General features: G+C 52.1%; 1 protein-coding gene across 1 annotated transcript; it reads left to right on the forward strand.

The window, feature by feature from the left end:
- Nucleotides 1-9,701: 9,701 nt before the first annotated feature.
- On the forward strand, nucleotides 9,702-17,493 carry PPP1R3G (protein phosphatase 1 regulatory subunit 3G). The gene is made up of 4 exons (XM_025446776.1): nucleotides 9,702-11,512; nucleotides 13,585-13,719; nucleotides 15,070-15,184; nucleotides 16,255-17,493. Exon 1 carries the CDS (start codon nucleotides 9,702-9,704, stop codon nucleotides 10,536-10,538), a length of 837 nt encoding a protein of 278 aa, XP_025302561.1. The 3' UTR covers nucleotides 10,539-11,512; nucleotides 13,585-13,719; nucleotides 15,070-15,184; nucleotides 16,255-17,493.
- The last annotated feature ends 238 nt before the right edge of the window (nucleotides 17,494-17,731 follow it).

A 17,731-nucleotide genomic window follows, 5' to 3' on the forward strand; every position in this document is an offset into this window, starting at 1 on the left:
CAGGCAATGAGAAGAGCAAAGGCACTTTTTTCTTTTTTAAGATTTTATTTATTTATTTGAGAGACAGAGAGCATGTGAGAGAGCACAAGCAGGGGGAGGGGCAGAGGGAGAGGGAGAAGCAGGTTTCCTGCTGAGCAGGGACCCCCCCCCACCCAACACAGGGCTGGATCCCAGGACCTGAGATCATGACCTGAGCTGATGGCGGACACTTAACTGACTGAGCCATCGAGGTGCCCTGCAATAGCACTTTTAAGGGAAGAAATTTTAGAAAAGCACTGGTTTTAAAATGTGATAGTGATAATGGTGGTGATGGTGATGATGTTGATCATGGTGATGATAAGGGTGACGGTGATGATGATGATGATGATGCTGGCGATGATGATCATGGTGATGGTGATGATGGTGATGATGGTGATGATGATGATCATGGTGATGGTGATGATGATGTAATTGTTTTGCTGTGGAGTCCTTTCCTCAAACAGTATGTTGGGGAATCTCAATAATGTAAAATGCGTAAAGGTACAGTTTCTCAGCTAGATTTGGAGCAGAAGGCACAGAGCCCTGTTGTCTCAGCTCACATCAGCCCAGGGGGCCCCCAGAAGAATTCTGCAGAAAATAACTCATTAAGGTGAATAGATAAGAGGGGATGCAAAAGTGGTTGGAGTCGGATTATTTCTGGGTAAGGAGTTTGGACCCTACTTGGGAGACGGATGTGGATGGTGTCAAAGCAGAGAGCGGGTAAGATTCCTCCATCAGGGCTGCGCCAAGGGACTGGAGGAGGTCATGCTAGATGACTCACGGGGATAGGGAAAGGACAAGACGGCCCCACTATAACAAAAGGAAGAATGGGTGGAGGAGTAAGAGCAGGCAGCCAAAGGTAGCCAACGAGAGGGAAGAGTCAAGTGTTATAATGAACCCAATTTTTAGATATTAATCCTACGAATGCTTTATATTTTTAAGATTATGGCAAAATAAACATAACACAAAATTTATCTGCAGGTGCTTTAAAATATATACAACTTGGGGATCCCTGGGTAGCGCAGCGGTTTAGCGCCTGCCTTTGGCCCAGGGCGCGATCCTGGAGTCCCGGGATCGAATCCCACGTCGGGCTCCCGGTGCATGGAGCCTGCTTCTCCCTCTGCCTGTGTCTCTGCCTCTCTCTCTCTGTGTGTGTGACTATCATAAATAAATAAAAATTAAAAAAATATATATATACAATAAAAAGATACTTGCACAAGACAAAGGATTCAAACAGTACAAAAGGATCTGCAATAAAAGTGTTTTCCTCCCACCTCCTGTCCCAGTCCTTTAGCTTCACTCCCCAGAGGCAACCCCTGCAGCAGGATTTTTCCGGAAAAACATCATCCATAAACAAACAGATATATGTTTTGCATATTTTTTAAAGATTTATTTATTTATTTATTTATTTATTTATTTATTTATTTATTTATGATAGAGAGAGAGAGAGAGAGAGAGGCAGAGACATAGGCAGAGGGAGAAGCAGGCTCCATGCAAGGAGCCCGATGCAGGACTTGATCCCGGGTCTCCAGGATCACACCCTGGGCTAAAGGCAGGCGCCAAACCGCTGAGCCACCCAGGGATACCCTGCATATATTTTTCCACGTAAAACTTTTGTCCTTTTTTTTGTTCATTTGTTCATATTTTTTCACTGAACAAACTAACCACATTTGTTCTTTGGAGGAAACGGATGGGCAGGAGAAAGCAGAAGAGTAAACTTCAGCACAACTTCCAGATGACTGGAGAGAAAGCGGAGAGGGAGGAAGCAGCCAAGCTCTGAAGTCGGATCTGGAGCCAAATGCTGGCTCTGCCACCGGCTCGTTGATATCCTTGGGCACATTCCTTGGCCCCTTTGAGGCTCCATTTATTCTCTTTCAAAATTATTATAATAATGCCTTCCTGTTAGGAGACCCTGGGCTGCGACCAGCAGAAAGCTCAATTAAATTGGCTTAAATCAAAATGCTGTGGGGTAAGAGGTCCAAAGACAGGGTCTCATGGTTCTCGGTGGCAGAAGGGGGTTTGGAAACAAGAGTATGGATTTTTCGATCGTCCCATTTCTGGAGCAGCTACTGGCATTTTGAGCGTAGGGTTCATGGATGTTAAAGACCTTAAAATGTTTGCTGCAGATGGTCGCAGCAACCCCCTGCCCTGCTCACAATGCCCATAGCCTTCCCACCGAGAAGCGTCAACTGAGCAACTCCGCCACAGAACCATGTCAACCTCCCATCTCCCACGCTCAGCACCTCACCTCTGTCGCGAGGTAGTTGTGATTATTGTGGGTCCGGGGACTAAGTGATTCTGCATCATCTCCTGCTCTCTCTTGGGAAAAGGCAAACATCCCTTGGAAGCTTCCTCTGACTTCTCCCTCACGTCTTACTGGCCGGGTCACTCGCACATTCCTCAAGCAGTCGTGGGCCGGATGGGGGTTCCTCCGAGATCAGACGGATGCCTACTGTGGAGGGGAGTAGGGGAAAGGTGTGTGTGGGAGAGGCAGGACACCTGGCAGAAGGGAGGAAGAGGGGTGGGGGGGTGGCCAGCCACGTGCCCACCACACTCCCTCGCAGGTGGTCACATGCCCTATTAGGAGACCAAGTCTCAGTCACGTAGTGAGAAGGCAAGAAATGTGGGTTTCTTCCCTCCTCCTTTCAAGGAAAGATGTCAAACCCAGTTGTTTCCCAAACCTTCCTGTGTTGCCTGCCACGCAGAGGAAGAAAGCAGGCAGCCTCTGGACGAGAAGGTTGAGAGGGCAAATGAGGGGCTTCCTTCTAGAAGCTGACGAAGCTCCGTGGAGCCACGCAGAAGGAGTGGGTTGGTATCAACCCTAAAGTTTCGTAGGCTTACTCAGAATTGTGTCACTTAGACCAAGAACTTCAGTTTTTGTATTTGTTTATGCTTGTGATCATGATTGGTGTTTGCAGTCATCCAAAGCCAAGTGAGAAAAGTTACTAAATTTAAGTGAAATGCCTTAAACAGGACAGAACATTGATACGAGAATAAGAAGGTCACTGAAACTTGAAGTATTGATAGGAAGTCAACTCGATCCTAGTGGGCTCTTTTTTATTTTTTTAAGATTTTATCTATTTATTCATGAGAGACAGAGAGAGAGAGAGAGAGAGAGAGAGAGAGAGAGAGAGAGAGAGGCAGAGACACAGGCAGAGGGAGAAGCAGGCCCCATGCAGGGAGCCCGATGTGGGACTCGATCCCGGGTCTCCAGATCATGCCCTGAACCAAAGGCAGACGCTCACCCTGAGCCACCCAAGCGTCCCTTGTTTTTTTCTTTTTTTTTTTTTAAGCCAAAAGCAGGGCAGCCTGGGTGACTCAGTGGTTTAGCATCGCCTTCAGCCCAGGGTGTGACCCCAGAGTCCCGGGATCGAGTCCCACGCTGGGCTCCCTGCATGGAGCCTGCTTCTCTCTCTGCCTGTGTCTCAGCCTCTCTCTCTCTCTCTGTGTCTCTCATGAATAAATAAATCTTAAAAAAAAAAAAAAAGCCCAAAGCAACATGACTTGTCTCCAGTGGATCCCAGAGGGGGCTGTGCCGGGCCCACTCATGAAGGCTGAATCCTGGCTGAACGGACTCGGCCCTGGATAACTAGAGTGGTTCTTTGAACCTTCGAGGCCTCCAAGAGTCCATAGTGTGGCGGTCACCATCCCGGTGGGCCGGGTGGGGGTGTGCGATGGTGGCAGCAGCTCCTGACACATGGTGCGGAGCAAGTGGGGGCCTCTCAGAGATCACCCAGCACCCCCTCCACGGGTGGCCCACGGCTCTGGTTAAGTAAATCATTCGAATCTCACGTGGCTTTATTTCCCCACTTTTGAAACAAGTCAGTTGTCCAATAAGGCCTCTTTGAGCTCCTTGGCTCTGTTAGAGGGCCCACATAAGAAAGAAAAATGAACCAGGCGAGCAGGGTAACGGTTTTTTTTTTTTTTTTTTTTTTCAAATTTATTACAGCTTCATTCCATCGCCATATTTCAGTGGTGCTGACAAAAGTGGCCTACGGTGCTACAAAATTTGATCCTTTCAAGTTGGAAGGCATTTTTCTAGGAAGTTTCCATGGCTGCATTTAAGCCCCTGAAAAATCACCGTGACTTTACCTTAATCAACCCAATCTCCTTCAAAAAGTTAGAGTTAGGGAGGAATGGTTCTCAAATGCTCCTGCTCTTTTAAAATACTTCAAAACAAAACAAAAAATAAAATAAAATAAAATACTTCAAAACGTAAGTATTTTTGAAATACTGTAACATATTATAGATGATGTCTCTACTTAGATTCTAAGAATTAAACTGACAAAAGACGAACTTGCAAGAGGAAAGCAGAAAAAGTTCACTTCCTGTTAGTAGTGTTGTGTGAACGTGGAGGCCTTCGTTTGTAAGAAACGAAGACCGGAAGAAACAGGTAGGCCTGAGAGTTTAGGCATCATTTGAACAAAAAACAGTAAGTCAGGGTGGGGGGCAGGGAGAGGAGATGTGGCAGGACAAAGGCAAAAGGGGTCTGGGCTGAGGAGGGTAAACTGTGGGAAAGTGGCCCAGAAATACATGGGGGAAGCTAATGGAAGCCAAGAGTTATTTTAGTGGGTTTGTTTGTCCAGATGCATCTTGGTGCCAGCTCTGGCTGCGGTGATAAGAATGTTTTCCTTTTCCTGGTGCAGGAAATTTATGCCCGCTTTTAGGTAGAAAGAAGGAGGCCTGAGAGCCCTTCCCCGTCCGTATCTGCTGATTCTCAGTTGTCCTCACCTCAAAATAAAATAATCCATGTGCCTGCTCTGGTCTGCACGCTTGTGTCTCCTCGGAGTTCATATGTTCAAATCTAACCCCAGTGTGGAGCTACTAGGAGGTGGGGGCTTTGGGGGGAGGTGATTGGGTCATGAGGGTGGGGCCCTTACAAGTGGGATTAGTGCCCTCATGGAAGAGACCCCAGAAAGCCCATGTGGGGCATGAACTCCATGTTCCAACCACACGAGGACACAGTGAAAAGGCAGCCGTCTGGGAAGCAGGCCCTCACCAGAAACCAAATCTGCTGGAGCCTCGATCTGGGACTTCCATAGCCTCCGGGACTGTGAGGAGCAGTCTGCTGCTCGTAAGCCACCCAGGCTATGCTTTTCCGTTATAGCATCCAAGACAGACCAAGCCAAAGCCGAGGTGGCATATTTTGGGTGGTATGCTCTGATCGCCTTCAGTTTCCTGTTACGTAAATAATATCAGCCTATTTACCGAACAGTCTAACCATCAAAAAAGAAAACCACTAGCAATCAAGGAAGGGTATTATCTTACGGGGAAAAAAAAAAAAAGAGTTGACTGTGAGGCACAGTCTCAAAGACTAAGAATTTGTGCCTTGAGTGACAAATCTGAACAACTCTCTTTTCTTCTTTGTCAGCCTGCACATCCAAAAAATTAGATTCTCTTGAGTCCTTTCTCATTTGTCTTGTTCTATCACAGGTTGGTGGTTTTAAAACACACCGGCAACATCTTGGACGCTCTTCCATCAAGTGGGATCTAATTCCTGTCTCTGGACACACTGGCGTTCGTGCGAGACTCACTTCTGAGGAGGACAATGTAGCAGAAGAGGCACTGGGAGGCTTCCGAGACTGGGCCGTAAAGTCACGCAGCATCTGCCTCTCTCTAAGCAAACAGGTCACAAGACTGGCCCTGGGCCACTCTGCTGGCGGTCACACAGGGCTGCCTGAGGACCCCCGAGTCCAACCATCTGATCTTCCGAGTCCCAGCATCAGATGACCCCGGCCCCAGCCTTCCAGTTGCCATGACTGGAGCCCTCCCCACCTTGCGGATTCATGCAGAAAATAAATGTGGTTGTTATTTTAATAAGCAATTATGTTGGGGGGGGGGTGCCGTGGAGCAGCAGGTAACCGGGATAGATGGTAAGGCTGGGAGCCTCTCAATGCCTGCAGTAAACATTTTCGCAGCCGAGGCATGTGATATTTAAAGGTGGACCAGACACATTTCAGTGGGGTGGCCTACATTTTAAAGTTATTTTGCGGGGCATCTGGGTGGCTCAGTCGGTTAGGTGTCCGCCTTCTGCTCGGGTCATGGTCCCAGGGTCCTGGGATGGAGCCCACATTGGGCTCCCTGCTCAGCTCTGTTCTCCCTCTTCCCTCCCACCCTGTCCCCTGCCCTTGTGCTCTCTGTCTCAAATACATAAAATCTTTTTTAAAAATAAAGTCTCATTTAAAAAAATAGTTATTTTGCATCATTTAATGATTGACTTCAGGCATCCAGATCCTTGTGTGGAGGAGACCTGGCCCCTGTCCTGGGTGGAAGCTCAGGGGAAACGGAGCCTGGGGCCTGAGGCCACCCACTGTGTCCATATCTTTCAGGAGCTGCGAGAGTACCCCACAGTCCCCGTGGGCCCCAAGTGGAGTGCTTACCTCTCCCGCTTCTGAAGTCTTCCCGTGGCTTCTGAGCGACAGAGCTGTTTCCTGACTGCTCATAGAGCATGAGTCCCTCTGCGGGCTCATCCTTCTCCTCCTGGGCCATAGGTGCCAGCTAGAGCCGCTGAGAGCTCGGTCCTGGGCCCTCGTCCTCTTCTCAGCTCGAGATCTGTCCATCCTCTGTGGTGTAATAAAAATATGTAGTACGCCTTTGTCACCGGTCCTGGCACGGAACTCCTACAACCCTGGAAATTTCCTGAGGGATGGGAGTGCCTTATCTTATGAGCCCCTTTGGATCACACCTATTTACACTAATGAGATGATTTAGGGTAGGGCCTCCAGGTGGCCTCAGGATAGCCCAGGGAGGAGGAGGAGGGGGCTGGAGACTGAGCTCCAGGAAAGCTCTTGAACAAGAAGCTTCAGAGAGCTTCCAGGTTGGTGAACACAGTGCTGGGAGGGGGTACACAGCGAGGGCTTGGACGCTCTGAACTCCTTCCCCCACATCTGTTTCATTTCACTGGTCCTGAGCTCTCTCCTTCATACAATGGATAAGCTGGTAAATACGGGTGAAGGGTTTTCCCGTGTTGGGGAGGAAACACTTTTCCTCTACCCTGTTAGGTTCAGTGACCAGAGCCTGCTGGTCCTGACAAAGACAGATTAACAGGAGAAAAGGTTTATCTCATATGCACAAAGGTGCTTCACTAGAAAGGAGTGAAAACCCAAAAAGCTGTTAGGCCACGGAGCTAAGAGACCACCTTACCAAAGGGTGATAAATTGTGGAAAAGTGACAGAGGAAAACGTGCCTGGGCTTCTAGGGGCAGTAATTGTGGGAAGGTAAATATACAGGGGAAATGAATGGACAATAAAGGTTATTGTCAGGTTTATGTGGGTTATGTAAGTTTACACAGACTTAAGTCAGCATCATCTCCAGGGTCATTTCTGGTGATTAAGAGAGGGAAACACGTTTATAAGTGGATATTTATTATGCTACTTTTACAAGGGAAAATTATGCCCCGCTTTAGGCAAAAAAGTGGAAGGACAGAGATCTTGAGCCTGTTGTCTTTAATTGCTTTTGAAAAATAAGCCTTACGATGAAGTAGCATATTTGGGAGAGCCTATTCTTATCCCTTTCACCTGAGTCCTATGAGCCATTCCGGTGGACTGCTGAACCTGAAAGGGCAGACTGTGGGGACCCCAAATCTGTAGTTGGCTGGGCCACAGTGCGATGGCCTGGGCACATCACTTGCAGCTGGCATCTGAGAGGGGGCAGTCCCACAGGAGTGAGCCCTTTAACCTGCTGGATCTGATACTACATCTGGGTAGTTGCAAACAGACTTCAACTGTTGGTGTCAGAGAACTGGTGTCAGAAAGAACCAGAGAATCTACTAAGCTCAAAATGCCCCAGGGGCACCTGGGCGCCTCAGTGGTTGAACGGTTGACGTCTCCCTTTGGCTTAGGTCGTGACCCCGGGGTCCAAGGATTGAATCCCCATTGGGCTCCCAGCAGGGAGCCTGCTTCTCCCTCTGCCTGTGTCTCTGCCTCTCTCTCTCTGTGTCTCATGAATAAATAAAATCTTTTTAAAAAGTGCCCCAAATGGGATTCATGATCTTGCCGTCCCTCTATTCCTTCTCTTGATGGTCCCTGCCCCAGGGAACCCTAGTGCCTCTGGTAACTGCTCACATCTAAATCCTCAAGGCATCTCCCCTCCCCCCTCCCCCTATAAGGGTCCATAAGCACAGCATGCTGGCTTCACCCCTAAATAGCTCTCAGATATGTCCACCCACCACCGTCACCATTCATTCCTCTTGACCTAAGCATGATCACCTTTCATTTGAAAGACTGTGATAGTCTCCTAAGAGTCACACCCACAGTGCCTCTGTCCCCCACAAACTGCTCTTCATTCTGCTTCCAGAATGAGCTTTCAAAACTTAAAATCTGGTTAGTCACACCTATGATTCAAAATCCTTCAGCGATTTCTCAATCCTCAAGGCCCCGGGCGGCCGGCCCCTTCCTACCCCTGCATCCTCAACGCTCCAACCTTGCGCCCTGCACGAGCCTGAGAGTGAGGCCTCCTTGAGCCCCACTCCTTAGGCCCCTCACCTTCCTTGGTCCCCGTCCTGCCGTGGGCACATGCCCTGGTGAGGGTAGTAGCCAGAGCACTAACTCAAGATCCTTTTATATCCTCCAAATAGTTTGCAAATTTTGTGTTTAACTCCATCATATACAAATGTTCACCGAAATGTAAAGGCAACGTCGCCTCCTCCAAGGACGTGTTGCAAAAGGCCCCCAGGCTATGGGGGCGCCTCGCAGGCTCCAGGTCGGCGCGCACCTGCCGACTCGGCTCGGCTGCTCGCGGGCCCTCCCGGCCGGACCCCCCCCCACCGCCCCCGGGAGAACGCGCGAGGTCAGCGTCCCCGACCGCCCGGGGCCCCGCAGGCCCGCTCCTTCCCCGGAGCCTGGCTCTGCCCGGGCAGGTCCGCACGGGGGCGCGCGCAGCCCCGAGCCGGCCTCACACCTCCGGGAGCACGGAGGCCCGGGACGGCCCAGCCCCTCGGGGGCGCTGACCCGCTGCCGCCCGGGGCCGCGCCCCCGCCCCCGCCCCTCGCCGGGCCGCAGCTCCGCCGCCGCAGCCGCCGCCGCGCGCTAGGGCCCCTCGGGGCGGGCGGGGTCGGTCCCGGGGGCGGGGTCGGTCCCGGGGAGGGGCGGGGCGCTCGGGGCCGGTCCCGGGGGGCGGGGAACGGAGGGGCGGGCGGCGTCGCTCCCGAGGGCGGGGGCGGGGCGCGCGGGGCCGGTCCCGGGGGGCGGAGGGCGCGCGGGGCGGGTCCCGGGCCTGGGCCCCCAGCGCGGCGGGCGGGGCCGGGGCCGGGGCGGGGCGGGGCCGTGCGCCCGGGGCCCGCGCTAATGGCCTCGGGCGGCTCGGGGCGCGGCCCCCAGGGCGCCCAGGGGAGCGCGCGGCGGCGAGGTCGGGGCCCGGGCGCCCCGAGGTCCGCGAGCGCAGGCGGGAGGGAGCGCTCCGCCTCCCGCGGGCTTCCCTAGTCGCGCGCCGGCCCCGGGCAAGGACCAGGACCGGGACCAGGACCGGCACCGGGCGGGAGGAGGAGGGAGGCCCGCCCGCCCCGCCGCCGGGGGTCCCGCGGTCCGCGCTCCCCGCCCCGGGCCCTCCCCCGCCGCGGGCAGGCTCAGCCGCGAAGCCGGCCCCGCGTCCGCGCCCCCCCCGCCCGGGCCCGGCGGCCGCCGCTAAAACCCGAGGCTCCGGGGCCGGGCCGGGCCCGCGCGCTCCCGCCGAGGCCCGACGGCCGCATGGAGCCCCCCGCCGAGGAGGACGCGGCGGCCCGGCAGCGGGAGGAGCCCCCGGAGGCCCGCGGCGGCCCGCGCCCGGCGTCGGTGCCCGCGGACCGGCTCCTGCAGGCGGCGCTGCTGCGGGGGGCGCGGCCGGGCCCGGGCGCCGAGGGCGGCTGCTGCGCCAAGTGCACGAAGCGGGTGCAGTTCGCCGACGCGCTGGGGCTGAGCCTGGCGAGCGTGCGGCGCTTCAGCGAGGCCGAGGAGCCGCGGGTGCCGCCCGCCGTGCTGCTGCGCCTCGGCGGCCGCCCCCCGCGCGCCCGCGCCCCGGCGCCGCGCCCCCGCCTGCGGCCGCTCTTCCAGCTCCCGGGGCCGGGCGCGGCGGCCGAGCGCCTGCGGCGGCAGCGCGTGTGCCTGGAGCGCGTGCAGTGCTCGGCCGCCGGGGGCGCGGAGGTGACGGGCTCGGGCCGCGTGCTGGGCTGCCCGGGGCCGCGGGCCGTGGCGGTGCGCTACACCTTCACCGAGTGGCGCTCCTTCCTCGACGTGCCGGCCGAGCTGCAGCCCGAGCCCGCGGAGCCGCGGCGGCCCGAGGCGGCGCCGGGGGCGCGCGGGGACGCCGAGCCGGAGCGGGAGCCGGGGCCGGGGCCGGGGCCGGGGCCGGGGCCGGAGCCGGAGCCGGAGCCGGGCGCCGAGCGCTTCCACTTCTCGCTGAGCCTGCCGCCCGGCCTGCAGCCCGAGGCCGGGGACGCCGCCGTGCACTTCGCCGTGCGCTTCCGCTGCGCCCAGGGCGAGTACTGGGACAACAACGCGGGCGCCAACTACACGCTGCGCTTCGGGCGCCCCCCGGACGCGCCCTGAGCCCCGCACCTGCCCGCGCCCCCGGGGCCGCGCGCCCAGACGCCCCCGAGCCCCCGAGCCCGGGCCTCCTCCCGCACGAAGGTCCTGGCCCTGCGCGCGGCCGCCGACCTCGGGACTCGCCTCCAGCCCTGGACGCGCCGTCACTTTGCTGCGGGAAGGACGCGCATCCTGGCGTCGCGCGCGGGGCCGAGGGCGGGCGCCCCAGCCTTCGCGGCAAGGCCTGCTCCTCAACCTCCCCCGCTCCGGGGTGGAGGGGGGGCCTGGCTGGGCTGTCCCGGTCCCTTACCTGGGGTCTGGGTGTTTGCACAGCCCGGACATGATTTCCGTGGGCCTCTGTACGCCTGTCCTTGAAAGAGTAAAGGCCACCTGCACACCCTCTGTGCGCACTGTGCTTGGTCCCGCAGCTCCTGCGCGGTTCGGGAGGTCTGGCTGGTCAGGGGATCTCCCTCGGCGGATCAGGCTGGCCCTTTCACGAGACTTAAGCAGTATTTCCACGTTTCCTTTTTTCGGTCTTCCCTCTCTGATGCGGAGAGGCCCAGATGGCCCATTCTTTAAAGCCTTTTGCAGAAGGCGCTTGGTGACTTGCAACACTAGTGGGCCTGCTGTCCCCGGCAGGGTCGCTGACCCTCATGACCCTCATCCCCTGTGTGCAGGCAGGGCACATAATAGCTGCTAGACTTCTCTGGGCCTTTAGCAGTCAGAGAAGTTGGGCTCTCAGGGGCTGGATGATGTGGGGCGAGGACAGGTGTTTTTCTGTCTGGACTCGGAGCCACAGCAGGTAGTGGTGACCTGACAGGAGGAGGCATGCCCAGCAGGTGCATGCTGCTCAGAACCAGATGGCTACTCTCAGGCTGGGCTTCTTCACTCACCTGCCGATGGCCCTGGATGCCAAGATGATGTGGCCCTGCATGAGCCGGGCTGGTGAGCATCCTGAGAGAGGACCCGATTTTCAACCATGCCGTGCTTAGTCTTTGGTAATTTGTCTGTCTTTGGTTGTCATATTTTCTGGCACGTGATTGCTACAATCAGTTCACTGTGTCATGGTAATGTTTAAGGATGGATGGCTTCTACTGTTGCTTTTTAGGAACCAGGGTAGGCATTCTACGGCCCATGGGCCTAATTCAGCCTGAAATCTGTTCTCGTAGGGCCCGAGAGCTAAAAATGATTTTTACATTTTTAAACACTTGGAAAAATTCAAAGGAAGAATACGGTTTCGTGACACAGGAGAAGTGTGTGAAATTCAGATTTCAGTGTCCATAAATAAAGTTTTATTGGAACACAGCCATGCACATTCATTTACATATAATCTCTGACTGCCTTCCTCTGCAAGAGCAAAGTTGAGTAGATGCAACAAAAACCATATGGCAAAAGCTAAAATATTTACTATATGGCCCTTTATGGAAAGCTTGCCAACTCTTGCTCTAGAGAAGTGTTTTTAACATATATGCTGAGAGTTACACTTAATAAAGCAGCTAAACTTTTTAGTAAGGTTTGCCACTTGAAATTAACCTCTTATTTAGAGGTAATACTGTTTCTATTACTTTCAGTAATCTTGATCAGAATAAACACGAAGACACCAAATGTACAATTATTATTATACAGGGGAGGAGAATCTACTTGTCATCTTTCATCTAAGATAAATGATAAATCAGTACAGCTGGAATATAGCATCCATCTGAACTGACATCAAGCTACCAAAACTGACGGATACTTCCATGCATCAAAATGAGATGTCTTAAGCCATAGAAATATTTAGTTTAGCCTCTGCTTTGGAGACCTCCCTTTTGACCATGGCAGTGTTTGCCAAAGGTAACTGAACTTGGGAAAAAAATTTTTAACATAATTATTCATGGGAAGCCATCAGAAGCCAATAAATTATAACTTACAATCAGAGTAAAGCAGACTAAAAAACAGTCACATCTATGAAATAATAACAATTCATACCTACTTATGAAAAAACTTTATAACAGTAAAAATAAGCAATGATAAGAATTACATCATTTTTCTCTTACAAACATAACCAAGCAATGTCCCTTCCTGGGTTTGGTATACTATTTCTTTTTAAAAAGTGCATTATTGCGGGGGATCTAGGTGGCTCAGTGGTTGAGCGTCTGCCTTTGGCTCAGGGCAGGACCCTGGGGTCCTGGGATGAGTCCTGCATCAGGCTCCCTGCGGGGAGCCTGCTTCTCCCTCTGCCTTTATCTCTGCCCCTCTCTGTGTTTCTCATGAATAAATAAATAAAACATTTTTTTAAAAAGTGCATTATTACATAACAACACAGATAAAAATCTTATATTTTTTCTTATGTGTTTTGGAGTACATTTTAGTTGATAAGTATTGGTAGTGTACACAGCCTATAGCACAATTTGAAATGCCAATTCATATGATAATTATGTATTATTTTAGATTGTTTGGGATTATTTAAAATTACACAAGGATGAAATGAGGAGCCCGATAGCATGATCAAAAAAGAGATCCCCTTGTCTGGCATTCTTTAAAATGGTAGTCCTTCAAATCTGGAATAAAATAAGAAATGGGTTCTAAAGAGGTGTGAAGAGCAAATTTTCTATTCCTCAAAAAAAAAAATAATGACTTTCAGAAGTATATTTTGGAATTCAAGCAACTGATCTTAAAAGTACTTATTTCATAATATAACAAATGTCCAACCTGCCTTTTAGGTAAGGAAATCTAGCATTGCTGTCTCCCAAATCATGGAGAATAGCTTTTTCTAAGGTTCAGAATTTTGTAAGAGATTTGTCTGCCCGCGGTTATAGCCTTTGCAAGTACTAGGCAATCTTCTAAATGTCAATTTTATTTTATAAAGAGCCAAATTTTTGTCACAGACTGAGAACAAGTTTTGTAAAGAAACATAAGGAAGTTAAAATAGGTTTTATTTTCTGAAAAGGCAGTTTCAGAGGAAGGAGCAATACTGACCACACTAGGGAAGTATTTAAGAGTATTTCCCGAAGGGAACGAGGTTTTGTTCACACCCATGCCCCAAAACAAAATTCCAAAATTCAGTTGTTGTGTTGTTGTTGTCCTCCAGGGCTGTTAACCTCAACTCTGGTGGAAATGTGAGAGCTGACAACCAGGCCCGGCTCCAGGGGCCCGAACTCCGTTCTCAGCTCAGCGACCGCCGCTGACCTCTACCGGGAGCTTCCAGCTTCTTCCTCACGGGCAGGTGGGTCCGTGGGCCCCGGGCCGGGGAATGTGGGATGAAACGTGGGTCCCCTCCCGAGGAGCTCCAGAAGCAGAGGCTGCGCTGCGGCAGTTTGTGGGGAACAGGGCTCCCCCCTCCCGTGCCCGAGGTGAGGCCAGCGTCCTGCTGCAGGGACGGGGGCTTCCTGCAGCATCGGGGCGGCCCCTTGTCCTCTGGGCCGGGGCCTGAGCTGGGACAGAACCAGTTAGTTCTGGGGCAGGTGCCTAGGGCCTTTCGGGCCGAGCCCTTCCCTGGTGACGCTGTGCTCCTGCCTGGTCCACGCTGGAGCCGTGGGGGGGCCTGCACCTCGTTCCCCGGCCCCGCATCCCCCTTGCACAGCGGGCGTGCTTGCCTCCCTGCGAGGCCTTGCACCCCGACTCCCGCGCGTTTCCTCGGGGCGTGTGGCACACGCACTGTCAGGAGCGCAGGGAACGGCCTCCCAGAGGAAATGGGATGCTTTCCTTTCTTGTAGCGTCGTGGAACTGAATCCAATGTGTATTTTTGATTCTCGCAATGGAGCACAGGTGTGCAGTTTAGAGGGAGCCCGTGACGTGGGGGAATTGAATCGGCCGCGGGCAGGGAGCTGTGGGCGGGCCAGCCTTGCACAGCCAGTCCCCGTGAGGCCAGGGCCAGGCCGGTCTTCCAGAGATCCGGGATGTGCTTGGTGTAGACGCGGGGGCAAAGGCCTGGGGGCAGGTGGCTCAGCCCCGTGGCCGGGCTCTGCCTCCCTGCCAGGGTCCTGGTCACCCCGCACACCAGCCCACAGAGGGGAGCTCTTGTCCCTACATAGTAGACACGCTCCACCTGGTGATCTGCTGGGTTTTCATGCCCCCCCCCCCCAGACCCCCTTTAGTTGGTCGGGGAGATGACCAGAAGGCAGCCCGGGGTGGTCCTCTAATCCTCCAGAGGCCGGGTGTTGGAGCCCTAAACAACTTTAGGTTCCTTAGGATTTACACTTAATTTTGAATCTTTTGAGTAGACTTTGTATCTGCGTTTTGTAGAGTCTACTCCTTTGACCTTGGCCGTCCCCGAGTGGACAAATTTTGGCCAGGGGAGAGCAGAGTCACATTCCAGCTGAATGTCGGTTTTGGAGATGGCAAAGATCAAGGGCTTACTTTTAAGGTGTGCTGCTGAGTTTTGCTATTGAATCTAATAGAATAGTTTAAGGCAGGAGTTCAGAGCCAGTTCAGCCGGGACCTCTACACACCTACAAACATCTCCGGTAAAGCAAAAATATTCTAGACTCATGTACAGACATTTAGAGAAATGAGACTAGTATTGTAGTTCCTGATTTTAGTCACTCATCCCATTCTCATGGTTGGTATTGGGCAGGTCCTTTGAAACTGTTACCCGAGGTCATTTCCTGAGGACAGTCAATGGCATCTTCATGTATCCTGGAATGGGAAATTGTGCCTGAAAATCTGAATTGAATAAACATGGAAAACAGGTAGGTTTTTTTTTTTGTTTTTTTGGTTTTTTTTTGTGGTTTTTTTTTTTTTTGGTGAACTAAGTTTGAAACGTTTCATCTCCACTTTGAAAAATTCATGAGCACATCCTACAGATGGCTTTTCCAGCAAATAGCTGTGTGTGTGTTGTGCTGAGGGAGCATCCACTCCACGGATGAGGAGTTTATGGTCGTGGGAAACCAGGTCTTTCGAGGGGCCACCTTGCAGTGCTCTCCGGAGCACATGTCCTTTCAGCTCCTTCCTCCACAGCTCTGAGTAAAAAACATCCTTGTTTTCAGGAGGTTATTCTGGTGTAATGGAACAGGTTACAGTTTCCTGGAGAGAGTTAGGGTTTTGTTTTTTTTTTTTCTAATTTTACATTATTTAAAAAGAAATGTGAGTGTATATTCAGAACAACTTTAAATAGTCCAGAGCCTTCCATTTGTATATTCCTGTTGGGTTAAAGAGCAATTGTGATTTTATGCACAGATTTGAGGCATGTTGTTTTGTGTGTGTGTGTGTGTGTGTGTGTGTTTTAAGATTTTATTTATTTATTTGAGAGAGAGAGAGAAAGAGAGAATGAGCAGAGGGGGAGGGACAGAGGGAGACGCAGACTCCCCGCTGAGCAGGGAGCCTGATGTGGGGCTCGATCGATCCCAGGACCCGAAATCACGACCTGAGCCAAAGGTAGCCACTTAACCTACTGAGCCACCAGGTGCCCCAGGCATGTGCTATTGATATTACATTTTTCAGCCAGAAAACCCCAAAGCTGATGTGTCCACTCAAATTAAGTGCAGACCCCAAGATTAGTGAGGTCTGTTGTTTTAGGATCATAAATCTATAAATCAAATTGAGTTTGAAGGTCCCAGAGATACCTATACATTGATATTGAACAGATAATTGTGAACATAAGTGGATGTTACATTGCAAATGAAGGCTTAACAATGAACTACACAACATGTTCTTTTGCAAATACCTAAATAACAATACATATTTAGAAAGGTTTGTGAGACTCAATCCCTTTGTCCCCCCATTTCTTCAAATCTGAGTTAGAGTTTGCTTCTGTTCCTAGATCCTCTGTTATTTTGGACTTTGCGATTTACCATCGAGTCATTAAAAATGAATTTACGCATCAGTCAACATGCCCAGGGAGACTACTTTTCTGGCAGAGGAAACAACAGCTTCAAAATGGGGTTGTACGAGCCTTGAGTTCTGGGGGTGAGGGCTGCGCTGCCCGGCACTACCGACCACCGACCACCGCCTGGAGCCGTGAGGAGGTCGGAGGGGATGACGCTCCCACCTTGGGCCTCAGGCCTGGGCCACCGTTGTCCTCCTGCAGGCCCCGCAGCCTCTGGCCCGAGCAGAAGCGTGCTGCTGGCCACTGCGAGCCTTGGCTTTTGACTCTGCCCCTTCCAGGCGGTTCAGAAGATCTCACAGACGCAGGCTTCACTCTCCAGGTCACTATGTTACAGCCCAGGGGTTCTAAAAGGATTCAGCAACATTCTCTGTAGTCCGAAGAGTCCGAGGCAATGCAGATGCCTGTGGTAAGGGATCGATTATGTGATAGCAGAGGCCTGGGATTTGGGCAGGAGACTGATGTGCAGTGGCTCCTCCCTCTGTGAGTGGGGATGGAGTTGGCCTTCTGCGTGTTGGCCCAGGCCGCCCCCTACCCATGGGGCCAGGGACACTGCCCAGGGAGGGCTCCGGCTCCCCGAAGGAGGGAAGTTGGGAGGTTCCTGCCCTGTCTGGGGGCGGGGGGTGGGTCTCAGAGCTGGAGCAAAAATGATCAACTTTTATTGGCACAGGGTCTGCCCTCCTTGGCCGAAACCAGATGGGGCCAAATGCTCCTTTATTAGCCAGACAGCAGGTACGAGAATGGGCCACTATTTCAGACAGTAGACTTTTATGTGATTCCACAGAAATTTTACAGTTCTTTCCGATAACGCGAGAGAAAATAACCTCATCAATTTCTGTCTTAAGATTTGCTTGAGAAATGTGCCCAGTGGGATGTTTGCGATGAGTAACAGATTTCTGTGAATGTGATTTTTGTTAGTGTTTATCTAAATAGAGAATTGTAGTCAAAACGCAGCCTTCATCTTTCTCCCTGATTTTTTTTTTAAAGGCTAGTTATATTTTTGTGGTTTGAAAATGTCTTTTTTAAATTCTGAGGACTTAAAAAAAACTTTGTTTGCTGTGGTTATTTTTCTATATGTGTTAACATCTAAAAAAAAAAAAAAAAAAGAAGAAGTGCTGAACACCAAAATTGTATTTTGAATAAAGAATGTGAAGCAGTTTGGTACTTTAAAAACTATCACTGAGTCTGGAAAATTTCTGGTGGTCACAATTGGGGCGCAGGGTGCTACTGGCTGTGCTGCCGGACATCCTACAATCACAGGGCCGCACACCACCACAGAGAATTGTCCGGCTTAAATCCTCACTGCGGATGTTGAAAAATGAGTTAGGCGTGTGGAATTTAAGAAACAAAGTAGAGGATCATGGGGAAGAGAGGAAAAAGTAAAACAAGATGAAATCAGAGGGGGAGACAAATA

The sequence above is a fragment of the Canis lupus genome, chromosome 35 (genome assembly GCF_003254725.2).
Source record: "Canis lupus dingo isolate Sandy chromosome 35, ASM325472v2, whole genome shotgun sequence".
Lineage (NCBI taxonomy): Eukaryota > Metazoa > Chordata > Mammalia > Carnivora > Canidae > Canis > Canis lupus.

Bases quoted from the DNA above. Each gene is read 5' to 3' on its own strand.
- PPP1R3G (XM_025446776.1), top strand. From the start codon at position 9,702: ATGGAGCCCCCCGCCGAGGAGGACGCGGCGGCCCGGCAGCGGGAGGAG.